The sequence below is a fragment of the Rhinopithecus roxellana genome, chromosome 14 (genome assembly GCF_007565055.1).
Source record: "Rhinopithecus roxellana isolate Shanxi Qingling chromosome 14, ASM756505v1, whole genome shotgun sequence".
In the NCBI taxonomy this organism is placed as follows: domain Eukaryota; kingdom Metazoa; phylum Chordata; class Mammalia; order Primates; family Cercopithecidae; genus Rhinopithecus; species Rhinopithecus roxellana.
Window position 1 is genome coordinate 57986069 of NC_044562.1, and position 26400 is coordinate 58012468.

At 58.0% G+C, this 26400-nt stretch overlaps 2 protein-coding genes across 13 annotated transcripts in view; one reads left to right on the top strand and one right to left on the bottom strand.

Moving 5' to 3' along the window:
- Window positions 1-10217: 10217 nt before the first annotated feature.
- On the bottom strand, window positions 10218-14709 carry LOC104673094 (E3 ubiquitin-protein ligase ARIH2-like). 2 transcript variants are annotated; one of them, XM_030916510.1, is made up of 5 exons: window positions 14629-14709; window positions 14023-14137; window positions 11702-11799; window positions 11132-11299; window positions 10218-10898 (listed from the first exon to the last, which is right to left on the bottom strand). In XM_030916510.1, the coding sequence occupies exons 1-5, from the start codon at window positions 14692-14694 to the stop codon at window positions 10335-10337; spliced, it is 1011 nt and encodes a 336-aa protein (XP_030772370.1). In that variant the 5' UTR covers window positions 14695-14709; the 3' UTR covers window positions 10218-10334. The 2 variants fall into 2 exon arrangements, with proteins under 2 accessions (XP_030772370.1, XP_010375324.2); XM_010377022.2 differs by lacking the exon at window positions 14629-14709 and adding an exon at window positions 14414-14548.
- The window catches only part of LOC104658961, a 32620-nt gene continuing 20439 nt past the window's right edge, over window positions 14220-26400 (top strand). Inside the window, exons 1-8 of one of the 11 annotated variants that reach the window (XM_030916509.1) lie at window positions 14855-14986; window positions 15581-15709; window positions 15949-15990; window positions 16288-16384; window positions 16477-16598; window positions 17137-17211; window positions 20424-20497; window positions 21546-21725. In XM_030916509.1, the coding sequence (XP_030772369.1) occupies window positions 14983-14986; window positions 15581-15709; window positions 15949-15990; window positions 16288-16384; window positions 16477-16598; window positions 17137-17211; window positions 20424-20497; window positions 21546-21725 (723 nt within the window). In that variant the 5' untranslated portion in view covers window positions 14855-14982. Of the gene's footprint in view, window positions 14367-14854; window positions 15033-15147; window positions 15991-16287; window positions 16385-16476; window positions 16599-17136; window positions 17212-20423; window positions 20498-21545; window positions 21726-26400 lie in introns of those variants that run through there. The other 10 variants (XM_030916506.1, XM_030916507.1, XM_030916508.1 and 7 more) reach the window with 10 other exon arrangements.

The following is a 26400-nucleotide window of genomic DNA, read 5'->3' on the forward strand; positions in this document are numbered from 1 at the left end:
ATACGAGGCTCGGTAGCCAGGCTGGGTCCAGCTCCTCTGAGTGGGCGACTTCCCACCAACCTGCCCGGCTGAGGCAGCAGCTGAGTGGGCTCACTGGCGACATCCCGTGGAACCCAGGTCATTTCACCCATGAGAAGTGGACACTCAGAGATGTACGGAGGTCCCCCGGCAGTCACCCTGGAGACCCTGTCTGAAAGCCTGGACTTCAGCCCCTGGGTTTTGGGGAGCCAGAGAGGGTCTTGAGGAAAAGGGTCACAGTGAGATTTGGGTGTGACTTAGATGGGGCTGGACAGGAGGGACAAGAGTGGAGGGGCAGCCAGTTAGGAGGATGTGCAGGAATGTGGGAGAGAGGGGGGCAACCTGGGCTTGGGCCACCAGAGGGAACTAGAGAAGGGAGGACCCCAGAACCCCAGGAGTGGTGAGATTTCAGGGGAGGGTGGGGCCATTGTGACCCCCACAGGTCTGGCCTGGCTGCATGGGTGGCAGTCCTGAGCCTGAGGACATAAGAGGGAGTCGGGCTGGTGGTGACTGGGGTGGGGGTGTGGAGACTCTGAGTTCAGTTGGGATCTGCAGAGTTCAGGGATCCCACGGGGCACCCCCAGCCATGGCAAGGAGGCAGTGGAGTGGTGACGCAATGGCAGGTGGGAGTGCAGCGGGGAGGTGACCATGGTGACGGCAGAGTAAAGTAGGGAGGTGACGATGGTGGGGGAGGCCACCCCACTTGGATGCAGGTCCCAGGGTCTATCCCCAGCTAATCAGCTTTCAGAGGAGGAAGGAGCTAGGGCGTCTCCCCAGCGCCTGGGCCCAGACCCCAGCTCCCCACACAGGGAGCACAGGCCCTCCTTGGGCTCCCCTTCCTGTTTGAGGAAGCCGAGGCTAAGAGGAGCCACTGTGGACCGAGTCCCCCCTCCTTAGGGGACCTGGGAAGGTCACCAGGCCTCTGAGTTGCAGTCAGTGCTGAGTCACAGACCTGACCTCCGGGTCCCAGGGAAACAGCTGTGTGCAGCCTGCGTGGAGGGCAGGTGACCCCAGGCCGTGGCCCACAGGCAGAAACAGCTCCTGTTGGAAGCCAGGAAGACAGGGAGACTGGGACCTCACCAGGGTAGGAGGGGCCGGGGCCAAGGGAGGGGGCTCCTGCACTCCGGGGGCCTAGTTAGGCCACCTGCCACGTTCACCCTGCGGCTCAGGCTGGGTGGTTCTCACTGTGCCAAGCCTCACGGCAGGAGGCGGTAGCACTGGGCGAGGTGCTGCCCAGCCCTTCTCCTCAGCCCACCAACATCCACCTTCAGGTGCCAAGGCCCTTCCTGCAGGGAGCTGAATGCGTGGCAGACCACCTGGGCAGGTCAAGGGTGATCTCCGCAGTATTGTGGGGGCTGCGTACATGGCCTGGGGCAGCAGCACAACAGCTGAGGCCCCAATGAAAGCCCTGGGCTTCCAGGGCCCTGCAGCCTCTGTGGTCGGGAGGAAAGAGGTCCCCAGTGCTGGCTGGGGCCTAGACCAGCTGAAGCCCAACTTGGGGCCTCCTGGGCTTTGGTTTCCTCCCCTTGAAGACTGCAGCAGATAATCCAGAGCCCCCGGGGGCGAGTGTGGCTCTCCTGTCTGTCCTCAGCCTCCTCTACCTGACTCTGCAGCTGGTGGGGACCGTCATCAGCTGGAGGTAGGTGGCCCGTCCCTTCCCCACATCAGCCCCAGGCCCTGCTCCCAGTAGCTCCTCGGCTACCTGGCTCCAGGGAAGCCCCAGGCCAGGACCTGCGTTTGGGATTGGGGAGGGTTCAGGGAGGGTCTGGGCCAAGTTCAGCCCCCAGGAAGAAGGAGCTGGGGCAGGAGCGTGGACACAGCTGGCAGTCCCTGGGTGCCTGGTAAGGCCCAGAGCACCTCACAAATGCCCTGGGCGTGGCGATTTCATCAGGAACCCCATGCACTGGAGGGGCCATGGGCCACCGGGGCGTCAGGAGCCTGGGAGGAAGGTTTGTCACCTGAGGCCACATGTATTCACTGGGAGCAGGCTCTCCATCTGTGATTCATCACAGGCTCTGCGTGTGTTCATCCCTCACCCCGCTCTTCACAGCCGGAGCCCTGGTGAATGCAAATGATGTCGCAGGAGCAGGATCAAAGCTTGAGGATGGCAGGGAGCCCCACACATCCTCCCGACACTTCAGCTGTGCTGGATGATCTGAGCCACGGTCAATGCCCCTGTTGCCTGTCTTCTCTAGGGCTTTCTTACCTATTCTTGTTTATTATTTTTCATACGAGTCTTAAAACCCAGTGTCTAGCATGAAACACTATGATTTTTTACTGGAACCACATAACATTTATCTATGAACTTGGGAGAAGTGTCATCTTTAGCATGTTGAGTGAGATATGGTATCTAACAGCATGGGTGTCTTTCCATTTTTTCAGGTTTGTTATTGTGTCCTTTAGAAATGCATTTAGGGTTTTATTGCACAGGCTTTGCACATTTCTTTTTTTTGTTTTTTGTTTTTGTTTTTTTTGAGATGATGTCTCGCTCCGTCACCCAGGCTGGAGTGCAGTGGCCGGATCTCAGCTCACTGCAAGCTCCGCCTCCCGGGTTTACGCCATTCTCCTGCCTCAGCCTCCTGAGTAGCTGGGACTACAGGCACCTGCCACCTCGCCCGGCTAGTTTTTTGTATTTTTAGTAGAGACGGGGTTTCACCGTGTTAGCCAGGATGGTCTCGATCTCCTGACCTCGTGATCCGCCCGTCTCGGCCTCCCAAAGTGCCGGGATTACAGGCTTGAGCCACCGTGCCCGGCCGCACATTTCTTATTAAGTTTATGTCTAAGAATTTTACAGTTTGGTTGTTACTGTTATTTTTCTGTGTATTGATGACAGATGAAGCCTGCTGTGCTTGACTATATATATTCTATATAATTTATATATTAATCTTATATTCTGTTATGTGCTGAGTTGTCTTAGTGTTTGTGTTTTCTCCAGTATTACCATCCTATCTGCCATATCATCTGCAAATAGAGGTTGATTTCTTCTTTCCTGTTTTATGCCTCTGTTTTCTTCTGTTGAATGCATTAGCTAATAGCTCCAGTGCTTCCCGCTGTAGATATGGGCATAGCGGGAGGTCTTGCTTTCTTTCTGATTTACCAGGAGCAACTATAGTCTTTTTCCATTAAGTGAGATGCTGGGGTGTGTGTGTGTGTGTCTGTGTGTGCGTGTATGTGTCTGCGTGTGTGTAAGAAATGATCCATCAATTCCAATTTGTTAACTTATTTTGAACAAGGAATGGATGTTGTAGTTTCTTTTTAAGTATCAATGGAAATACGAACATGATTTTATTCCTAGAGCTGCTGACAGGTGAATTATTAGAAAAATGTCCTACTATCAAACCACCCTTGCATTCTTGATATTCCACTTGTACTGGGCCATTACTATTTTACCTGTTTTTGAATTATATCTGCTAATACTTTAATTCTCTTTTTGTATTAGTATTCACTGAAGAAATTAGCCTATAATTTTATATTTTATCTGTTTTGTTTAATTTGTTAAAGAACCAGCATTTGATTACTTCCTTGTTGTTTATTAATTTTTGTTTTCATCTTTTAAAACTCTGCTTCCATTAATTTTATAATGCTATTCTTTTCTACCTCTTGAAGTGGGTATTTGATTTATTTTATTTTCTTCTATTGAGGCAAATATGCCAAGCTTTTAATTTTCCTCTGAGAACTATGCAAGCCCTTTGGTCAGGCTGGCTCTACTTCTCCAGGAATCTTCTGGAGTTTGTGGTGCAGGATGGTGCCTGCTGAGCTACCTGATGCATAGATGTTCATAACTCTGGGGTCTTCACTATCATTGGTTGGCTTCAACATTAGCAAGGAGACCTCTTGTCTCACTAAATGTGTTTGAACCTCAGTTTTACCTACTCATATGTCAGGATCACAGCCCCCACCTTATTAATTCCATTTGCCAGACCCGTTATTTTTATCCTATTTAACATGTCTTCTATGAGTGAATACAGCTGGGCTTTGCTTTGTGAGCCTCTGCCAATGTGAACCTTTCAGTAGGTGAGTTACAGACATTCACGTTTCTTGTTGTGATTGGCATGTTTAGCCTCAACTCTGTGTATTATTTTGTACTTTGTGTGTTGTGCAATATTTACCATGTTTGTGGCTACAGGGAGTGGGGAAGTCCACACAAGGGACTGGTCTAGGAGAAACGAGAGGTGAGAGGTGGGCAGCCAGCGTCATGGGGGGTACTCTGAGAGGAAGAGGTGTCACTGCTCTTGGCCAGTTCTCAAGAGGACGCCATGTGCTGCACCCCCCAGCAAACACACAGCCCGCTACAGCCCCCCCAGCCCCCATCCCTCATGCAGAGCAGCTCATGGCCGAGGCTGGGCACAGAACTGTAGGGTGCCTGGCTTCTGAGCAGTGACCTAGAGGCTCCTCCCCACACCTCTGGGCTCCTCAGGAACCTTCTGCATGCTACACAGGGGCGCCCGACCAGTGCCATGGAGAACATGGGGTCAGCACCCTCATAGCCACAGCACACTGACCCCACCATGGACGGAGACAGATGGAACCTCGAGTGGACCCCGGATGCCCAGCCCATTCCGCAGGGGCAGCCCTGGCCTGGAAGCAGCCTCGTGGGAGCAGGACTCAGTGCATCTCTGCAGAGCTACCTTCCAGGCACAGCTTGGTCGGAAGGGACCCAGGGCCAGGCTCTGGGACAGCTGCCAATGACTCCACCAGGCAGTGCCAGACACAGCCACAGGGGTGGCAAAGAGAGGCCCAGGTGTCCAGGGCAGATGCCATGTCACTGCAGGGCCAGGTCCTGAGCCCTCACCCCCCTGGGGTGGCACCCCCTGCGCCAGGCCAGCCCAGCACCCTGGTGTTCTCCCAGGCAGGCAGCTGCAAGCCCTGAACCCACCTGTTCTTCCTGAAGGTCCGCAAGAGCATCAGCAGCACCATCGTGAACATTCTGTTCCGCTTCAGGTGGAAGCACCGCCTCACCTTTGCTCTGCCTTCCCAGCAAGCCGCCCATTTCTTCTACTTCTCTGCTTCTAGGCCGGCGTGGTGGAGGGCTTCTCCAGGGGCCGGAGCCCTCGTTTCCATATCACGTGCGGGCACCTGAGGTTCCAGCCCACGCAGGTGAGTCCTGGGCCCTAAGACTGGGGTGTGGGAGGAGAAGGTGATGGCCCACACTCTAGGTGGATGCCACCTGCACACATGCACTGCTGCACGGAGGACCCCAGGAGACCCCACAGGTGTGGAAAAGCATTCCGTCTTCCAAGAATGAGAGTCCTGTGCTTCTCTCCTGGAGAACCTGGTGTCCTGAGCAGGGAGGGGAGATGGCTGTAGGCAGAGCGCTGGGGTGGCCATTCCTGTCCTGGAGGTTCTGGGAAGTGGTCTGTGGGGGACCCGGAGTGCAGACAGAAGGGTGGGGCTCGCTTCCTCCGGGGCCTCTGGATGAACAGGCCAGAGCTCCAGAGGCCCAGGGCGATGGAAGGTCTGCCTGGGTGGGGCTCAGGACGACTCCTGCCCTTGCAGCCATTGGAGCGTCCCCAGAGCCAGCCGCCCTCGTGGGCACACAGGCCCTTCCCTGCCCACACGCGACAGGTCTGGACCTGCGACACCTTCTCCTTCACCATCCTGCGGGACCCAGCCCGGGGCCTGGAGTCCGCCTTCTACAAGACGGCCTCGCCCTTTGCCCTTTGGCCTGGAGCCTGTGACACTTCCTGGCCCACACCCGCACCTTCTACGACCCCCGGCGGCCCGACAGCCACTTTGGCCGCAACCTCATGGCCTCCGACCTGGGCTTGGACCACAACGCGCCGCCGGCTTGTGGGGGTGCAAGCGGTGGCCCCGCGCTTCCACCTGGTGCCCATCGCCCAGCACCTGGGCGAGTCCCCGGGGCCGCTGCGCCGCGCTGTGCTGGGGCCTGGATGACCCGGTGGCCTTCCCCGCCCACAGGCGCGCGGCCTTCGCCCGGGGCCGCCGGAGCCGCGCGTGGAGCGCAGGGAGCGCGCCTGGAACCCCTGGACCTGGCGCTCTGCGCGACCCTGAACCTCACTCTGCGGGCGCGGTGGGCGCGCTGGGGGCCGCGGGCTGCGGCGGGAGGTGGCGGCGCTGCGGGCGCGGTGGGCGCGCACCTGCCTCCCGCATGGCGAGGCCGCGGGGCCCGGCGCGGAGCTTGACCCGCAGCTGGCGCCGCTGCAGCACGACCTGGCGCCCATCCTGGGCTACCAGCTGCGGCCAGACCTGGACCTGGCCACCGGCCGCCACCGCCAAGACCTGGCCGCCCCCGAGCTGCAGTTCGCCAGGCGCCTGTACCTGACCAGTTCCCGGATCGCGTGTGGGATCCCGGGCGCCCTGGGGAGCAGAGCCCGCGGCCAGGCTGCCTCGCGCGGCAGGCCCAGGCCCAGGGGAAAATGCGGGCTGTGCTCAGAGGAGGACGGGGGTCCTTCGGGCCCTGGAACAGAAGGCCGCGCCCTCAGCCCCTGTTACGTGGGACCCCACAGGGCGGGAGACGGTGGCCAGGAGCCACAGCTGAACCTGCGCTGTCCCGGCTCCGTTTCTGCGCATCCTTCCCTAGGGCCGCGAAACCTGTTTTTAGCAAACTGCTTTTCTTTCAGTCTACTTGAAAGCCATGCAGGTCGCTCATGGCAGATGCACGATTCCAAGTCATTTTGGCAGGTTTTTTTTTTTTTTTTTTTTTTTTCCCCGGGAGTTTCGTTCTTGTTGCTCAGGCTAGAGTGCAGTGGCGTGATCTCGGCTCACTGCAACCTCTGCCTGCCTCAGCCTCCCGAGTAGCTGGGACTACAGGCACGTGCCACCACGCCCAGCTAATTTTTTGTATTTTTTTTTTTTTTTTTTTAGTAGAGACAGGGTTTCATCGTGTTGGCCAGGATGGTCCGGATCTCTTGACCTCATGATTCCCCCGCCTCACCCTCCCAAAGTGCTGGGATTACAGGCCTGAGCCACCGCGCCAGGCATTTTGGCAGCTTTTAATGTGGAGAAGGCTCTTCCTGCTGAGGGAACCTTCCGGAGATGTTGGGAGTGTCTCATAGGCTGTGGCGAGCTGGGAAGCTGTTCTGCTGAGCCACCTGGAGTCGCAGATTTTAGCACATCTAGAGCAGATGAGCGGCTACTCCCACAAATGTTCACACTTCAGACAGATCACTTTTTTGGTCATAAGTTTGAGTGTGGTTTTAGATGCAAATCTATCCTGATTATGTTTCCCCTGACGTTTCCTGTACTTGTGGAGCTCATAGGACAGACTGAAGGTAAATTCACCACTGTACACAACTTCCAACGTCTGTTTGTGAATTCTAACAGTGTATCTTCAACTGTAAGAAAATGAATTTTGAAACTTCTTCTGTATTATTACCTGGATATTCCAACATCTTATATGAAAATTGTGCTCATTTCTGTCAAATGCAGTGGCCCTTGCTTCAAGGCTTGTGGATTTTGTTGAGAATTTCGAGATTTTCAGAAATTCTAAGCTGGAGTAACTCTAACAGCCTCCTGGTTACTTTACTGAGATGTGGCTGTGTCAGCTCCTCCCATGCTCAGGTACTGACACAGTTACTGCCTGAGCAGTGGGATCTCCACTCCTGGAAGGATCTGTGCAGAGGCTGCAGGCACTCCTGGGGGAACAGACACACCTCTGGCACCCAGGGGCTGGGTGCTGCCCCCAGAGGAGAAGCCCCTCTCCTTCCTGAGGCCCCACCCCCTGCTGCTGCTTCTGTGGCTGACATGTGACAGCCAGGCATGGCCAGGCCCTCAAGCAGAACCCCTGTGAGGGGAGCTGGTTGGCCCCACCCCATCAGCTCCCCTGTGTGCTCAGCAGTCCTTTGCCTGGCAGCATCTGGCAGCCCCATCGGGGCCTCTGGAAGACACACAGGACTGGCTCTCAGGTGTGTCCCACAGGGTTCCTGTCCCCACTCCCCAGCAGGGAAGAGGAGCCTGGGGCTCCAGAAAGAGTCAGCTCTTTGCCTGGGTGGGAGGGGCTTTATGGCGGGGAGGAGGGTGTGTGTGTGAAGGGGCAGCCTCGGGGTGGGGGAGATTCTTCTTTCTCTCCCTCCACCAGACGCTCGGCCAGGAAAATGTGACCTCACCGGCATCCCCAGGGAGAAGCCCACGCACCATGAGACGGGAATCATACAGGGTGGTTGGAGGGGAGTGGACATTCCAGGCAGCCCCTTCTCATCTCCAGGAACAGGAAACCCTGCAGGAGCCAGGGGCTGACAGGACCCCAAACACCAGGGTGTGGCCGGGCTGGCTGAGACCGCCTGGACCCCACAGGGCTCTGGGTGTGCCCCGGTGTCTCCTGCGGCCTCACGATGCGCTCATTAGCATACTCATCACATCCCCACTGCGCATGACGGCTCCAGAACACCCAGATCTGGTGTAAAAATGGGCGGCCCTGCAGCTCTGAGACATCTCCACCTTTTCCAGGAATCCTGTGGCTTTTCCTCCAGCCCCAGCGCCCCTGCATGGGACGGGACTCTAGAGAGCGCCACACTCCCTTTCTCCAGCGGGAACTTCGGCCTTCGCAGGAAATCTCTGGTCTTTCGCTGTTTGCCAACTTGCCCCTGAATTCCTTCTCGCGGTGGTGTCGAGAGCCTGGACACTGGCCGGGGTGGAGGTCTCACTGGGGGTTGGGGTGTTCCCTAGCCCACCGAATCGGGGACATCTTCCGGCTTTCTCCCCTCCTCCTTCCCCCATAGCAGAGCAGCTGGGCCCAGGGGCTGCGGCCCACCAGAAGACGGGGTGCGGCCTGCGGCAGGACCACCAGCACCTCACTCACTCCCTCTGGATGGGGCAGCAGGACCCGGAGCAGAGGGGCCCTTGTCTCCTTTGGGTGGAAGTTTCCAGACCCGCTCTGTTCTTTGGTAAAGAAATGGCTGGAGGTGCCATGTCTCCAGGTCCCAGTTCTGCCACAAGGTCCCAGTGAGTGACCCGGCTTTGGGCAACGACCAGGCCATGGTCCTGAGAGGCGCGAACTCAGGGGCTGTGGGACTGGGTGCCCTGTGCCTGGTTCACACCCACACACAGGCAAGGGGAGAAGCCAGGGTACCCCAGGCTTGGTAGAGCGGCGGATCCCCACTCTGTTGTCTTTGCTTGGTCCCTCTAGGAGAACCAGGGGCCTTTCTTTAAAGCTGAGGCGGATAGACAGGTTCCGGTTTCCTCTGGTCCAGCTTGGCCCTGCAGGCCTCTCCCGCCCCCTCAGGGGGCAGCAGAACTGTGAGGCCCTGTGCTGGGGCCAGAAGGGCCCAAGGTGACCCATGTTCCACGGTGACCTTTGTCGTGGCCCAGGGTCCCATAACCACAGGTAATTACTTTTGATCGGAGGTCAGCTGGGGCTGGGAGGCACCCAGGAGGAGCTTCCAAAGCAGGGGTACAGGACACAGCTTGAGGGAGGCTGGAGGTGGCAAAGCCAAGGCCCCTGGTGCCTGCGCAGGGACCTAGATTCCACCCTGCCCTCATGAGCACAGTGGGGCCTGGTCCCAAAGTTCTCCTCTTAGGGCTCTGCTCCTGGTCTGCATCCAAGCTGACATTCCCTTTCTCCCCAGGCCCAGCACTGCACCCCCAGGGCAGCCTGGATCTCACCTGAAGAAGCCCCAGGGAGCAAACAGCCCAGAATATCAGTGAGCAGGGACCCCCAGCCTCATGTGGGTGACTGCCCCCAATGGGTTCATGCCTGTCTCAGCAGAACATGCGGCTCTGTGCAAGTGTGCCTCAGTAGGTTTGTTTACCTAGACCTGAGTCTGTGGAGGCAGTGCTTTCTTCCTTTCCATCTTTTTTCCTGTTTAGCTTTCTATCTTTTATTTCTGCATATGTCTATGTATCCCTCTTCCCATCTATACATCTATCCATCCATCCATCCATCGATCCATCCATCCACCCATCCACCTATTCACTCATCTATCAATATATCTATCTACCTGTCCATCCATGCATCCATTCATCTGTCAATTCATTCATCTTTCCATCCAACCACCCATCTCTCCACCATAGTACCCATCCACACACCCGTTCACTCATCCATCCACGCATCCATCTATCCAGTCAGTGATTTGCGGCTGTGAATCTGGTGTTCTTTCATTTCCCATCTCTCTCAGCCAATGATTTGGCTCCTCCCTTGTTTCCTCAGATACCCTTGAATGTACCACCCTCTCTGCAGGCCCCGGACCCCTGACTTAAGAATGGTGTCTCCATGGTCATGTGTCAATCACAGATCAAGGAACTCCTCACAGCAGCTCTGTTTCTGAAAAGGCTGGTGACACAAGGCAGGGGAAGGATGTTTCAGGCTGAGGCAGGAAAGGCGGAGGTGGGAGCACCGAGTAGAGCCTGCTTTACACTATTCATAAAATCAAACATCTCCCCTCATTTGCCGCTGGCTGCTGGGCAAAAACAACTCTCGGTTGAAAGGCTTCCAACTCAAGAGGCTGGCCTTGCAACAGCAATCTCTGTTGGTATGGGCTCCACACAGGAACATGGCTTTGCCGTGGGGCCAGGGGCTTGGCGCACCACTTAAACCAGCTGGCTGGCTTGGCCGCCTCGCAGGCCTGAGCCGTCTCCAGGCAGGCGAAGCAGAACTTCGTGTCGCACCGGGAGCATGTCACGTACTTGCACCGCTCCTTGTGCTCGATGAGCAGCCCGCACTCGGGGCAGGCCCGGATGGAAGGGCAGGCTTGGATCGAGCTGTCTGGGAGGTCCTTGGTGGCACAGGTGGCGAGGATGTGCAGGATCGGGTCCCTGCAGTCCTTGTTGCCACAACGGTTCGAGGACAACATAGGCCCTTTCCAGGCCTGCATGCACTGCCAGCAGAAGTCGTAGGGCACACCCCGTATGGCGCAGCAGACTGTGCAATGCACCCGAAGCTCGACTGGATCCTTCCGCTCCACGAGGCTCCTGCAGCCTGGGCACTGTGGGGAGGGGCCTCTCAGAGCGGGTGGAAGGAGCCCTGCCTCCCCCTGCCACCTCCCTGCGGGGACACAGTGAGGGCCCGGCTGTTGGAGGGAAGGACCGCAGGGCAGTGAAGGACTGCGGGGTACTGAGGTGCCTTTCTGGGGACCAGCATGGCAGGGCTCAGACCTCCCGCACTGTAGGGCAGGGCCACAGGACCTGAGGACTCTCTCCACAGCAGGGCCGCACCCACCACTTTCAGGTTGCAGTAGTGTCTCATTGCAGCCCGGGCAAGTCCTTCCTCAAACTCCTGCTGCTCAGATTCGCTCAGCTGGGTGCAGCGGCGTACCTCCGGGTAGAGCCACTGGGCCCCACACTTCTTCCCCTTTACTTCCGCAGGGCAGTGGAGTGTGTACTTGCCCTGAAAAGACAGAGTAGGGAGGGCCCAGAGTGCACCTCACACCAAAGGCCCCGGTGTGGCTGCAGTCCCCACCGCCAGCCCGCCAGGCCCTGTGCAGACTCCCCTGGGACACTGCCCCTCAGGCCCCCACATCCACCTGCCTCCCTGAGGGGTCCTGAGTGTGCTCTGTGCCCCAAACCAGGCCTCTTGTGGAGCCCAACATGCACACCGCATCCCACACATGGGGCTGCAGCCTCCTGATGAGGACCCGGGTGCTGCTTCCCAGCCCAAGGAAGCCGTTCACTGGATTCTCTCAAAGGAGCTGGGAGCCTGCCTCCCTCCAGATAAGTCAAATCTAGGGGCTCTCTGGCCCCCTCATATGGCAGGGAGGACTCCACATGGCATGGCTGTGGCCGAGCTTACCTGTTTTATCAGCTGGCGGCACCAGAGCTTCAGGTTCTCTGGGTCCACTGCATGCCCACAGCTCATCTCCACCCTGTCCACACCGTCATACTCGTCCCCTGTATGGGCCAAGGGTCCTTGTCAAGGGCACAGTGGGGCAGCACTCTGGCACCCCCAGTCCACACTGTTCTCTGCCAGGGCTGTCGGGGGACAGCACAGTCCCTCAGCCTCTCCATCCAGGGTCCTTCCTCTCCCTCCACCACTCTCCTCTTGGCCTGAGCACACAGCCTTGTCCCCAGTGCATTCAGAGAAGCCAGGGCCCTTTGCAGGGTAGGGCATCTCTGTGGGGTTCCTCTCTGGGCTGCTCCTGGCACTAGAGCAGGTGCCTGTGCCTTTTCAGCCCCAACCCACACTGCCCCACCCCTAGGGCCTCATCTGCCATGGTCACCCCCTTCTCCTGGCCTCCCTGGCTGGTCACCGGATTGCAGGGAGGGCAGCAAGGCCAGGATTGGGTGTGGCAGCAGGACAGGGCAGGGATGGGGACCTCAGCAGCCCTTCAGGAGCTCAAGGGGCAGTCTCAGGTGTTGGCTGTCAAGGACACAGTGGGGCTGTGAGCCCAGGGAGAGCCGCTCCACAGCTTGGGATGGAGAGGGAAGGATGGTGCCACCTCCATCACAGAGATCTTCGGCACAGAAGCCAGTGGAGGAGGCAGGGAGAGGGCTCAGCTTCCCACACACTGAGTCTGACCTTTGGGTTTGAGCAGCGCCTGCCCCTGTTGTCATTAGTGCCCCAGATTTAATGGGGGTCCCTGAGAAAGTGGCCTAGAAGCAGCCAAGGACAGAGTCCTGTCTGCAGGACCAGGCTCCGGGGAGCACGAGGACAGAGTCCTGTGTGCAGGACCAGGCTCCGGGGAGCGCGAGGAGGGGTCCAGCATGTGTGCACAATGGAGGGTGACCCCTCCCCAGGCTCCTACGCAGAGCCTCTGGGGGCTTCCACTCAAGATGAGCACAGTGCAGAGGGAGGAGGGGCACCTGGAGGCTGTGGGTTCATCCCAGGCTCTGCTGGGCCTGGGAAGGCTTGCTCCTTTCTCTCTGAGCCTGTTTGACTGCAGAGACAGGGTGGGGAAGCTGAGGCCATGCCCGGCAGCTGGGACCCTGGAGGGCCTGGCTTGTGGGGATCTCTGGTGGTCCTAGGGGGCCACGTGTGGCTAAGACAGCCCAGGCTTCCGGCTTTGGGTCCTCCCGTCTTGGAAGTGGGGCGCTCCTCGGCCCCTTTGCTCCAGCCTGGAGCTCTGGAGTCACGTTGGATTTATTTATCCCCACTTTTCCCAGACCCAGCAGGGAGGGTTATCATACCCTGGGGGCTCCTCCCCACCTCCCCAAGGCCCCCCCAAGGTCCCCACCTGCTCTGGCCTTGCCCAGGGAAGACCCTTGTGAACCAAAGTTCTCTGAAAAGGAATCTGGAGGAAAGAGACTTTATTCCAGTGAACAGTTTGTGAACCCTGGAGGCTCAGCCTCCTGTGCAAGTGGAGGTGTGCCTGAAAGAGCAGGGGAGGTCAGAGGCGCTATGGAAAGGAGAGGTGTGATGAGAAGGAATGCCTTCTGCATCGCTCATTTCACTGGCACTGGTAAGGTTCTGAGGAGCTGGCAAGCGCTGACCAGGGAGTGCTGCCCGTGGTGTGGAAAACTCGTCTGAGTATTGTAACCAGACTCCTGGGTCAGGAGATAAAACAGACTTCAGGTTACAGCCGGCATTCTCAGCTGCCAGGCTCGCAGCGAAGGCTGTTTGGAATGATGTTTTGTGTCCTGAGTGCTGTCTCCCCCTGGCTTCTCAGCTCTCTGGTCGAGTATGACAAGAATGACCCAATTCCTAGGATCAACATCCACACCCTCACAGCAGAAGCTCTCAGACGTCCCCTCCCTCCACCCACTGCAGCCCTCCCCTCCCTCCACCCCCTGCAGCCCTCCCCTCCCTCCACCCCCTGCAGCCACCACCCACCACTGACCTCACCTCTCACCACCCTCTCCTGGTCTCCCAACTCCAGTTGCCGTGGTCCCGGGTGTCTGGGGTTCTAGGAAGCCCAGATTCTGGGGTGCCCAGGTTCTGGGGATCCCAGGCTCCTTCCTCAGTCCTGTGTCTGCCCAGTGTGGAAGCTGCCAGGAAGCTGGCTGTAAGCCAGGTTCTCTCAGACCCCAGCAGCTTGTTTTCAAGTTTAGGAACTTTGGGGGTGACGGGGAGGAACTCCTTTTATGTCACCTTTCCAGTCCAAACGCAAGCCTCTAATTAAATCCAGTACTCCCCCGCCCCCACCCCACCCCACCACCGTGTCTGCCCGGACTCACCAGTTATCTCATCTTTGCCCTGCACGAACTTGAGCAGGGGCTCAGGGGCGCTATGGCTCATGGGGAGCTGGCTTGGGGGCCCTGGGGCTGCGGTCTGGCCTTGCACTCTCCACAGCTGAAAGGAGCAACCAGCAGCTCAGTCTCCAGCCCCAGCCCTACCCACCCCTGTCCCGCCCACTGGGGGAGCTGCCTGGGCCACCCCACCCCAAGGGCTGCCAGGAAGGGGGCCCCCAGGGGGTGCACCCCATCTCTGACGCAGGGCAATGCTCCCAGTGGCCTTCCTGCTAGGGAAATGGGGCAAAGTTGGGGTGGACGTCGACCCTGATAACTGGAGGAGACGCTTGGTGAGCTCCAGGCACCGGGGAGGGGAGGGTCCCCCAGGCAGTGCTATCCCCAGGCCAGGGAGGGGAGGGTCCCGCAGGCAGTGCCGCCTCCAGGCCAGCACAGTGGGGAGTCCCTCTCTCAGGCAGAAGCCAAGGTCAGGGCCAGGCTTTCCCAGGCTTCTCCTCCTGCCTGTCTGTCTCCAGATGAGGAATTTTCGGTTTGGGGGAGTGGCGTTTGCTTGCCTCCCTGTGCTCTGCACTGCGTGGGGGACTGTCTCCCCACCTGCAGCCCCAAGGCCAGCCGTGGGGGCGGGAGGGGCAGTGGCTGGAGCCCACCCCCCAGGGCCATGCGGGGCAGGGGCAGTGCCCAGAGGGGGACAGGGGAAAGGGCAGTGGGCTTCCCCTTTGGGGCCCCTTCCTCACCCCCCAGGATTTCCCAGTCCCCCTTCCCCCTCCAGCACCCACACAGGAAGGAGAGGGCGGGGAGTTCTCAGAAATGTTCTGCAGAGAAGGAAACTGAAACGTGCCCTGGCACAAACATGGAGCCCCGCGCCCATGCTTGCTTGGCCCCACCCCAGTGGCCCAGAGAAGCCAGCCAGGGCGAGACTGTCCTGCTGTACAGGGAACATGCTTCCAGATGGGTGAGGGCCTCTGGACTCCGTGCCATGAATCGTGTTCCTTCGCTGGGTAGAATCCCTGCCCTTTTCCCCTTATGGTGTCTTCGGTTCGCAGCGTGGAAGCTGCACTGGCCTGCAGAGTGCAGCCTTTCCTTTCCCGCGGCCCGGCCTCCCTGCTGCGCTGGCGCCTCTGTGTCCCGCCGGCACAGAGTGTGCGCTCCGGGAGGCTGGGGTGTGCAGCCCGGCCAGGAGGCTGCAGACAGGAGACTGCACTGTGCGTGTGGCCAGGGAGGGGGCACCGCCTGTGCCTGGAGGGGTCTTGTGTGGAGAGCAAGGTCTCCACTGACACTTTCTCCTTAAACCAAAAGAATGTTAACTGTCCCTTGGGGAGGGCCCGGGCTGCCTGTGCTCAGCGCCTCCGGGACGCTGCAGCTGCCTGGGGCTCTTGTGTGGTGGCCTGGTGGTGTGAGCGTCACTGCTGCCCCGGCCCCAGTTCCTCTTCAGTTTCCTGGGGTGCCTTTCACATGTGCTGGGCTCAGAGCAGTCACACCCGTCCGTGGGACACACCAGCCTGGAGTCAGCACAGAGCCCTGAGTCCTGTCTCCCCGGCCGCTGCAGGAACATGCTGGTGTGGAAACCGTGAGGCAAACGTATTTGCTGACCGGAGCGCTGCAGGTGCTGCCTCGGGCAGGAAGCCTCGGTGTGGCCGCCGGGGCCGTGATGCGGTGACCCACAGAGATGGTCGTGGTAAGTCCACACCTCCAGCATGGGCCCGGGGTGGATGCTGAGCTCCAGGGAACCCAGAGCTTCTCTCCCAGCACCTGCCACCCAGACAGGACTTCCCTCAATGGCCTGCGGCAGCAGCACCCTCTGGGCAAGCATATCCGCTGGAATGGAACCGCTGCAGCAGGTTCTGCAAAAGGCGAAAGCAGTTGCGCTGTACTATTCGGGGTCCCTGTGGGCATTGAAGCAATTTGTCACCACAGGCAGGACAGATGCGGAGACCGAGTATAGCCAGGAGGCTCCAGGTAGGACTCCTGGGTCTCTGGGCAGGGGCCCCAGGGAGAGCCCTCTGGGATGGTGCTGGCCCTGAAGTGTGTTGAAGGAGCTGCTGCCACTGCAGGCAGTGGAAAAGGAAAGGACAGAGGGCAAAGGCCCTAGGCCCCTTGGACCCCTCTGCCTGGTGAGTGGGGAGCTCCCAGGCTTGTGTCCAGCCCAGTGTGAAAAGGAAGGAAGTCAGAAGTCCCCTCTCTGAGACTGGGAGCGCCTCCAGTTCTTGGGGGAGAGCCTGTGAGTTCAGAAGGCTTTGGCCATGGTCATCCTAGGTGGAGCCCCCTTTGCGGGTCTCATCAATCAAGGCCTCACCTGCTACCTCAACGCCCTCCTGCAGTGTCTCTTTCTGACTCCTGAATTCCGAGACAGGTGAGAGGCTGGGTGGCCTGAGGGCCTCTGGGCCAGGTCCCGGCAGGTCCGTGCGGATGAGGTAAGGACCCAGGCTTCCTCTGTGGCCGCAGGATCCAGGAGAAGCCTTGGGCCTCCCAGCCCGAGCAGGCTCTTGGCCAGATCTTCAGGGGACTGCAGAGGCGGTGTGGACCTGTGCCAACGAATGCCCTCACCACCTGCCTGGGTCTGCACGGTGAGTGGACATTGGGAGGCACAGGGACAGGGCACCAGGCAGAGGTGGAGCCCAGACCCTGAGATCCCACGAAGGGCTGTGTGTCCCCCTGAGGGGTCTGCACCACCCCTTACCCGGTGCCACTGGGGAGCAGCATTCAGCAAAAGTTGGGAAAAGGCAGTTGCAAGATGGCCAGAGGCCTGCGTGGGGCAGGTTCCAGGGGAGAGTCAGGAGCAGAGAGGCTGACCCATGGGTGGGGCGGGCCTCTTTCCTGGACACCTCAGCATAGAGTCTGTGACTTACCTGCCCAAGAAGCATCCTGGGGCTTCGCACCATTGGGAGGGGAGGAAGCGGGACCTTGGGGAGTCACCAATGTGACCCAGGCATGTGCTGGCCCAAGAAAGACACTGCTGGGAGTGTCCAGAGAATAGGAGCCCTCTCAGCCACCCGGGGCTGGGACACTGCGGTCCATGAGCTGATGGTGGCAGCAATCGCCAAGTGTGGGGGGTGTTGTCAGGAGACTGGGGGTAGGGCTAAGGGACACTCACTCCATCAGCAGGAGGGACGTCCACCTTGTGCCAGGCTGGGTTTAGAGACTCTGCCAAGGAGAGATGTCCACTCCACACTCTAGAGGGTGAGTCAGAGGGTAGGGCCAATGGCCAGGCTATAGCCTGTCATTCCAGGGCTGACTTAGAGGCTGGGCCTGAGGGTGCTCCACTGCCCAGCCAGGCTGTGCCTGTTGCTCTCTGAGTGCCCAGTGCCGCTCCTCAAGTTGGCTCAGGGCCTATTTGCTGAAGGAATGAGTGAGTCAGTGAGTGGACAAAGAAGTGCACAAATGATGGAGCTTGGCCTGGGGCCCGGTCAGGAGGGAGGGTCAGAGCAGGAGGGAGGGTCAGAGCAGGAGGGAGGGTCAGAGCAGGAGGGGAGGGTCAGAGCAGGAGGGAGGGTCAGAGCAGGAGGGGAGGGTCAGAGCAGGAGGGAGGGTCAGAGCAGGAGGGAGGGTCAGAGCAGGAGGGAGGGTCAGAGCAGGAGGGAGGGTCAGAGCAGGAGGGGAGGGTCAGAGCAGGAGGGAGGGTCAGAGCAGGAGGGAGGGTCAGAGCAGGAGGGGAGGGTCAGAGCAGGAGGAGGGAGGGTCAGAGCAGGAGGGAGGGTCAGAGCAGGAGGGGAGGGTCAGAGCAGGAGGGAGGGTCAGAGCAGGAGGGGAGGGCCAGAGCAGGAGGGAGGGTCAGAGCAGGAGGGAGGGTCAGAGCAGGAGGGGAGGGTCAGAGCAGGAGGGAGGGTCAGAGCAGGAGGGGAGGGCCAGAGCAGGAGGGGAGGGCCAGAGCAGGAGGGAGGGTCAGAGCAGGAGGGAGGGTCAGAGCAGGAGGGAGGGTCAGAGCAGGAGGGGAGGGTCAGAGCAGGAGGGAGGGTCAGAGCAGGAGGGAGGGTCAGAGCAGGGGGGAGGGTCAGAGCAGGAGGGAGGGTCAGAGCAGGAGGGGAGGGCCAGAGCAGGAGGGAGGGTCAGAGCAGGAGGGAGGGTCAGAGCAGGAGGGGAGGGCCAGAGCAGGAGGGAGGGTCAGAGCAGGGGGAGGGCCAGAGCAGGAGGGGAGGGCCAGAGCAGGAGGGGAGGGCCAGAGCAGGAGGGAGGGTCAGAGCAGGAGGGAGGGTCAGAGCAGGAGGGAGGGTCAGAGCAGGAGGGGAGGGTCAGAGCAGGAGGGGAGGGCCAGAGCAGGAGGGGAGGGCCCGGTCAGGAGGGAGGGTCAGAGCAGGAGGGAGGGTCAGAGCAGGAGGGAGGGTCAGAGCAGGAGGGGAGGGTCAGAGCAGGAGGGAGGGTCAGAGCAGGAGGGAGGTCAGAGCAGGAGGGGAGGGTCAGAGCAGGAGGGAGGGTCAGAGCAGGAGGGAGGGCCAGAGCAGGAGGAGGGAGGGTCAGAGCAGGAGGGAGGGTCAGAGCAGGAGGGAGGGTCAGAGCAGGAGGGAGGGCAGAGCAGGAGGGAGGGTCAGAGCAGGAGGGAGGGCCAGAGCAGGAGGGGAGGGCCAGAGCAGGAGGGAGGGTCAGAGCAGGAGGGAGGGTCAGAGCAGGAGGGAGGGCCAGAGCAGGAGGAGGGTTCAGGCAGGAGGGAGGGTCCAGAGCAGGAGGGAGGAGGGAGGGTCCAGAGCCGGAGGGAGGGTTCAGAGCAGGAGGGAGGGCCAGAAGACAGGAGGGAGGGTTCAGAGCAGGAGGAGGGCAGAGAGGGGGCCAGAGGCAGGAGGGAGGGCCAGGGGTCCAGAGGGGCCAGAGCAGGAGGAGGGCCAGGAGCAGGAGGAGGGTCAGAGCAGGAGGAGGGGAGGGTCAGAGAGGAGGGGGGGTCCAGAGCTAGGAGGGGAGGGTTCAAGAGCAGGAGGGAGGGTCAGAGCAGGAGGGAGGGTCAGAGCAGGAAGGGGAGGGCCAGAGCAGGCTAGGAGGAGGGTCAGAGCAGGAGGGGAGGGTCAGAGCAGGAGGTGGAGGGTCAGAGCAGGAGGGGAGGGTCAGAGCAGGAGGGGAGGGCCAGAGCAGGAGGGAGGGTCAGAGCAGGAGGGAGGGTCAGAGCAGGAGGGGAGGGTCAGAGCAGGAGGGAGGGTCAGAGCAGGAGGGGGGGTCAGAGCAGGAGGGGAGGGTCAGAGCAGGAGGGAGGGTCAGAGCAGGAGGGAGGGTCAGATCAGGAGGGGAGGGTCAGAGCAGGAGGGAGGGTCAGAGCAGGAGGGGGGTCAGAGCAGGAGGGGAGGGTCAGAGCAGGAGGGAGGGTCAGAGCAGGAGGGAGGGTCAGAGCAGGAGGGAGGGTCAGAGCAGGAGGGAGGGCCAGAGCAGGAGGGAGGGTCAGAGCAGGAGGGAGGGTCAGAGCAGGAGGGGAGGGCCAGAGCAGGAGGGAGGGTCAGAGCAGGAGGGGAGGGTCAGAGCAGGAGGGAGGGTCAGAGCAGGAGGGGAGGGTCAGAGCAGGAGGGGAGGGTCAGAGCAGGAGGGGGGGTCAGAGCAGGAGGGGAGGGTCAGAGCAGGAGGGGAGGGTCAGAGCAGGAGGGAGGGTCAGAGCAGGAGGGGAGGGTCAGAGCAGGAGGGAGGGTCAGAGCAGGAGGGGAGGGTCAGAGCAGGAGGGGAGGGTCAGAGCAGGAGGGGAGGGTCAGAGCAGGAGGGGAGGGTCAGAGCAGGAGGGGAGGGTCAGAGCAGGAGGGAGGGTCAGAGAAGGAGGGAGGGTCAGAGCAGGAGGGAGGGTCAGAGCAGGAGGGAGGGTCAGAGCAGGAGGGGAGGGTCAGAGCAGGAGGGGAGGGTCAGAGCAGGAGGGGAGGGTCAGAGCAGGAGGGAGGGTCAGAGCAGGAGGGGAGGGTCAGAGCAGGAGGGAGGGTCAGAGCAGGAGGGAGGGCCAGAGCAGGAGGGGAGGGCCAGAGAGGAGGGGAGGGCCGAGAGCAGGAGGGAGAGGGAAGAGCAGGAGGGGAGGGTCAGAGCAGAAGGGAGGGTCGGAGCAGGAGGGGAGGGCCGGAGCAGGAGGGGAGGGCCGGAGCAGGAGGGGAGGGCCGGAGCAGGAGGGGAGGGCCGGAGCAGGAGGGGAGGGCCGGAGCAGGAGAGGGCCGGAGCAGGAGGAGAAGGCCGGAGAAGGAGGGGAGGACCAGGAGACAGCTTGGTGAATCCCAGCAGAGGCACTTGCTCTTAATCGGCTCCTGGCCAGGCAGCCTGGCAGATGCTTGCAAAGATGCGTGTGATAGAACCAGGACCAAAAAAGGAGAGGACATGGGGTCCAGGGGTGGGTTCCAGGGTAGAGCCAGCAGAGGAGGTAGCTGTGAGGGGAGGGGCTAGGCCACAGAAGGCCCTGGGGTGGTGGGAAGCAGCTGTGCTGACCTGGCTCTGTCTCTGCTCTGCAGGCTCCGTCCAGCAGGACGTGGCTGAGGTGTTTCTGCTTCTGCTCCAGCACCTGGGCCGGGATGAATTGCAGGAGGTAGGCAGTGGGGAGGGAGGGTGGCAGCTGGACACCTGCCAGGGGATGCAGTGGGCAGGGTGGGGAGAGATTCAGAGGGCCACTGGCCAGATCACAGCCAAGAGGGCACCAGGGCCACAGGTGTCTGCCTTGGAGTGCAGAGTGACAGGCAGGAGAGACCTGAGACGCTCTCAGGAGCATTCACTCAGGCCCCTCGCCCTCCTTGCTGAGGCCATGAGCATGTCGGTAGTGAATTAGCAGCAGCAGGGCCTCTCCCATCACAAGGCTTACTCAATGCGGCTGGTGCTGCTCAGGCCCTGGGCGCTGGGCTCACTGGATCCTAGCACTGCAGGCAGGTGCCACCATCACCATGTTTTTCTAGTGGCCACAGGGAGGACAAAACTTGCCCCAGGCCACCACACTGAGGACCAGGCACACAGGTGGCAGCTGCAGAGAGCAGGCCCCATGGGGACAAACAGGGCGTATTCCCTGGAGGTAGCATCACCTCCCTGATCAGAAGCCTGTGCACCAACCATAGCTGGATCAGCAGCCCTCCTTGCCAACCATGGCCAAGCCCAGGGCCGTGCCCCTGAAGCCCGTCCTGAGGCAGTCGCCTTAGCCCATCCCCATGGGGGCAAACCCAGGCAGGGCTCTCCCTGCCCAGTCCTTGTGCAGCCCTTGCCTCCAGGCTGCACTTCCCAAGCCCCTGCTCTGGGCTGGGGACAACGTGACCTCTAGGCTCCCTGATGGGACAGAAGTCCTGTGCCTTGGCACACGGGCAGTGCCCAGGCTTTGACCCCTTCTTTGGGACTCCTGTGGTGTGTTCCCATTTAACTCAAGGCTCCTTGTGATTAGACCAAGCAGTGTGTTCATAAGACAGAAGGACCAAAGCTTGTGACAGCACAGATGGGCAGTGTCAAGGGGGCCTGAGGATAGGGAAGGTTTTGTGTGGCCTGCTACCCTGAAAATGGGGCCAGGTGCCTGAGGGTGTTTCCAGGACAGCACTCCTGACTGGCAAGGCCTGTCCAGACCTGTGGGCCCACCCAACTAGCCCCATCCTCTCACACAGGTGTTCCAGAGTGAGGTGGAGAAAATCATCCAGTGCTTGGTGTGCGGCCACGAGGAGCGCATTCCATCAGGAGGCAGGATGCTGATCCTGCCCCTGGCTTCCCACACCCAGCTCTGTGGCTTGGAGGGGGCTGGGCAGAAACCTGGCAAGCCAGCCAATCCGTCTAGTGGAGTTTCCCAGGTACTGTGGTCCCAAGGTCGCCCTGCAAGGCAGTGTTCCTGAAATGCCAGGGCTAAGGGCCCATCATTCATTCATTCTTTTGGCCCACCCACCTGTCTGGAGCCCCTGTCTGTGCCAGGCTCTGTTCCAGGCACATTGATGTAGAGATGCCCAGATCTTGGCCTCTTGCATCGCAATGCCAGCCCTGGTTGTCTGGCTGTGACTGATACCTAGACTGGTGAGTGGGTTCATGGGGCTCATCTAGATGTTGAGGGCCGCTGTTCCCTGCCCTCTGGTAACAATGGCCAGGCAAGAGAGCTGGCAAGTGCTGGGGAGCCAAGAGTCACAGAGGAAAATGACCTCTATGTGGGGTGTGGGGTGGGGGTTGGGCCTCAAGTATCCCAGGAAGGGACTCCAGAGAGTCTTGGAGTCTTGAACATGGGTGATGCTCTCCAGACAGGGAGGTTGAGGGTACAGATGGGGTCAGGTGGGAGGGGCAAGGGCCTTTCCCTAGGAGCATAACAGCCCAAGCAAAGGCTTACTCAGTGGGGCTGAGTAGGAGCCTTGGGAGTGAGTTTGTGTTGGAGGTGGGAGGGTGGATAAAGGTCTGCAGAGAGTGAAAGGTGGAGGGGAGAGAATGGGCAAGGCCATCGGACCCAGAGTTTGAAATGTACCCCATGCACTGGCAGCAACCTTCTAAGGTTGCAGAAATCCTCACATCGGATTTGCAGTTTAGAACTATCACTTGGTCCCTTAAGGGAACCAGGGATCCTTAGATAACGGGCTGACTCCAGAGACGAGCCCTGAGACGAGGTGAGCCTCGAGCATCTTCCTCTGCCCAGAGACAAGGTGAGCCTGGAGAGTGAGGGATGGGACATATCAGAGGACATTGGTAGCAACTTGAAATGAACCAAATTTGGGACAAAGTGAACATCAAAAAGAATAAAAAATATTGGGTTTTAACATTGAATTTAGACTATCTGTGAGTCCAAAGTACTACTAAATAAGGAGAGTGAAGTATCATCTCTATAGGAAATAAACTGGTAAGTGGAAAAGGAAAACCCTGATGTAATGTTAGCCCACCACAGTGTTCACAAGATACCTGAACCACCAGGTAAAAGGCTTAGCAGAACACGACGTTTGTGTAATGACAATGTGTCACTCCAGATTTCCTAAAGATTACAAAGAGGGAAAGGTTCCTTTACAGGTGGACATATCTGGTGGACACCACATGCATCATTTAATCAAACAGTGTCACCGGTAAAGGGGCAAAGTGGTATTCTGTCACATTACCTTGCTGTATTGAAGATTCTCTCTTTGTCTTTTGAAAGTTAATTATAATGTGTCTTGGGGTCATCTCTTTGAGTTTGTCTTACTTGGAGTTCATTGAGCTTCTTGGATTTGTAGATTCATATCTTGCATTAAATTTGGAAAGTTTTCAGCCATTGGTTCTTCAAATATTCTCCCTTCCCCTTCCTCTCTCACTACTCCTTCTGGAACTCCCACAATGCATATGTTTGTCCACTTGATGGTGTCTCACTAATCCCTTATGCTTTGTTCACTTTTTTAGGTACCTGCCCTACAGGGTCTGTGGGTTTTTCTCTCTGTGTGTAGAGATGAGAGATCATAGAAATAAAGACACAAGACAAAGGGATAGAAAAAAAAGACAGCTGGGCCAGGGGACCACTACCACTAAGACGTGGTAGTGGCCCCGAATGCCAGGCTGCACTGTTATTTATTGGATGCAAGACAAGGGGGCAGGGTAAGGAGTGTGAGCCATCTTGGGTCACGTGTCCACTCTTCCTTTAGTTCTTTCAGCATCTTTAAGATAGAGTTTTAAAGTATCTGGTAGATCTGTCATCAGGTCTTTGGCAGGGACAGCTTCTGTTGATTTTTTTCCCTTTGAATAGGCCATAGTTTTCTGTTTATTTGTATGCCTTGTGATTTTGTTGTTGTTGAAAATTGGACATTTGAATCTAATAATGTAGTAATTCTGGAAGTTAGATATTCCTCCTTCAAGCAGGCTTGCTGTTTTTCTTATTGTTTTTGTTTATTTTTTTTAATTTTATTTTTGCAGTCTGTCTCTGTGCTGAGGAACAGCCTGAGGTGTAAACTTCAGGTCTGTCCAGAGCCTGTGCTTTTCCCATACACACTCACTTTCTAGTTTTCCTCTTACATGCAGTTGTTTTTCAATGCCCTAATCTTTAATATCTGGCTCCCAAAAGGGGAAAAAGAGAAAAATGAAAAGGGGAAGAGCTGGCCCTTTAAATCCCCCAAAAGTCACTTCAGCCCGTTGGGGAGGAGCTTGCAAGAATGGGGAGAGGTGCAACCACAGTGGCCACATACTTTTCTGTTTGCACCTCCTTGATCAGAATGAACAGCAATGGACAATCCTTCAAGTTTGGAGGACAGGGCCCTTACTGCCCACCCTGTGTCCAGCAAGCTCCAGGTTGCTCCAGGAGCACAGGCACACTTGCTGCCCTAGGGCTGAGGATGAGGGATGGGTAGCTGCTACTGGCTAAGAGCTGGAGTTGATCGAAATTAACCATAATTTCCATCTGAGCCTTCCCCTGGAAGTTGCAAGCCTTTGATAGACTCCAGAGTTCCAAACAGTCACCCAGGGCAGATTCTGCGGTGAGGTGTCTGGGAGGGCAATTGGCCTCTGGATGCTTTCCGCTCTCCCATTCTCCCAGAAGCTCTCAATGTAGACTTGTGTTGGAGCTAGAATTTCTCCCAGGCATCATCAGGTCAAGCAATGTTCATTAGCTGCTTTTATTTCTTATTTCACAACTACATTGTTCCTGTCCCATATTTCATCAAGTTACCCATTTTTCTTATGGATTTATCAGATACTTCTTTATAACATGGAAAATGACTCTTTGTTACCATTTTCCCCATTCTGTCATAAAGAGGGAAGTGTAATCATTAGCAAAAGGTAGCATATTCAATAAACAACGTTGGGACAGTCATTTATTACTTGGAGAAAAACTAAGTTAGACGCTCACTTCACACCATGTATCAAAAGGAAATCCAGCTGGATTAAAGTATGAGATAGGTATACAAAGAAGGGAAGAAATCACAAAGAAAGAAATCACAAAGAGAGAAGAAATGAAAATATACTTTTTCTCAGAATGGGAAAAGAGCATTAACAAAAGCAATAGCATCAATTGATATATTTGACAATGTAAAAGTAAGATCACGTTGTACTCCCTGCCCTGAGAAGGGCTGGCGTGGGCAGTGGGATAGGGGTCTGTAGGGTCCAGCCCCACAGGGTTGGAGGGATTTTCTCCCCGTGTGTGGAGATGAGAGAGTGTAGGAATAAAGACACAAGACAAAAAAGACAGCTGGGCCCAGGGGACTACTATCACCAAGACGCGGAGACCAATAGTGGCCCCGAATGCCAGGCTGCTCTGATATTTATTGGATACAAGACAAGGGGACAGGGTAAGGAGTGTGAGCCATCTCCAATGATAGGTAAGGTCACGTGGGTCATGTGTCCACTGGACAGGGGGCTCTTCCCTGCCTGGCAGCCGAGGCAGAGAGAAAGAGAGGAGAGAGACAGAGACAGCTTACGCCATTATTTCTGCATATCAGAGACTCTTAGTACTTTCACTAATTTGCTACTGTTATCTCAACGGCAGAGCCGGGTGTACAGGATGGAACATGAAGGTGGTCTAGGAGCATGACCACTGAAGCACAGAGTCACAGGGAGACGTTTAGGCCTCCGGATAACTGCAGGTGGGCCTGACTGATGTCAGGTCCTCCACAAGAGGTGTAGGAGTAGAGTCTTCTCTAAACTCCTCCGGGGAAAGGGAGACTCCCTTTCCCGGTCTGCTAAGCAGCAGGTGTTTTCCCTTGACCCTGACGCTACCGTAGACCACAGTCCACTTGGCAACGGATGTCTTCCGAGACACTGGCATTACCGTTAGACCAAGGAGCACTCTGGTGGCCCTGCCCAGTCACAACAGAAGGCTCGCACTCCTGTCTTCTGGTCACTTCTCACTATGTCCCCTCAGCTCCTATCTCTGTATGACCTGGTTTTTCCTAGGTTATAATTGTGAGCAAAGATTACTATAATATTGGAGTAAAGAGTAATTGCTGCAAACTAATGATTAATGATATTCATGTATAATCATATCTATTATCTATATCTAGTATGACTATTCTTATTTTATATATTTTATGACACTGGAACAGCTTGTGCCCTCCAGCCCTTGCCTCGGCACCTGGGTGGCTTGCCGCCCACAGGGGTCTGGTGACCCCACCTCCCAGGCCCTGCCCGGGCTGAGGCCCTCCCTTCCCCCTGCTGAGCAGGTTTCTTCTCAGTCCCAGAACGCTCAAACGGTTCTTCTCAGTCCCAGAACGCTCAAACGGTTCTTCTCAGTCCCAGAACGCTGGAACAGTCTTTGAAACACTGACCAAATGCCAGTGGGAGGTGGCTCAGGGTGTGGGTGACTGAACCTCGGACACAGCCGCAGGTCTCACCTCCAGCACAGCAGAGGCATCCTTGTTCCAGCCCCACACTTTGGATTCTGGATCTGCACAGACCTGCATGCAGTTGCAGGCATTTGATGAGCAGGGCAGGGTCCCGGGATCCACCCAACGCTGGGGAGGGGGCTCCAGACAGAACTGGGGAGGCCCCCACTGAGCCAAGCCCAGTGTCGTTGACCTCCCAGCATCCACCAGCCTAAGAGGA

Bases quoted from the DNA above. Each gene is read 5' to 3' on its own strand.
- LOC104673094 (XM_030916510.1), bottom strand. From the start codon at position 14,694: ATGGCCCTGGGGGGTGGGCTCCAGCCACTGCCCCTCCCGCCCCCACGG. The intron at 11,300-11,701 runs GTAAGCTCGGCC...CTGTCTTTTCAG, and splicing joins GCCGCCAGCTGATAAAACAG to GGCAAGTACACACTCCACTG. The intron at 10,899-11,131 runs GTGGGTGCGGCC...CCCTCCCCACAG, and splicing joins ACTACTGCAACCTGAAAGTG to TGCCCAGGCTGCAGGAGCCT.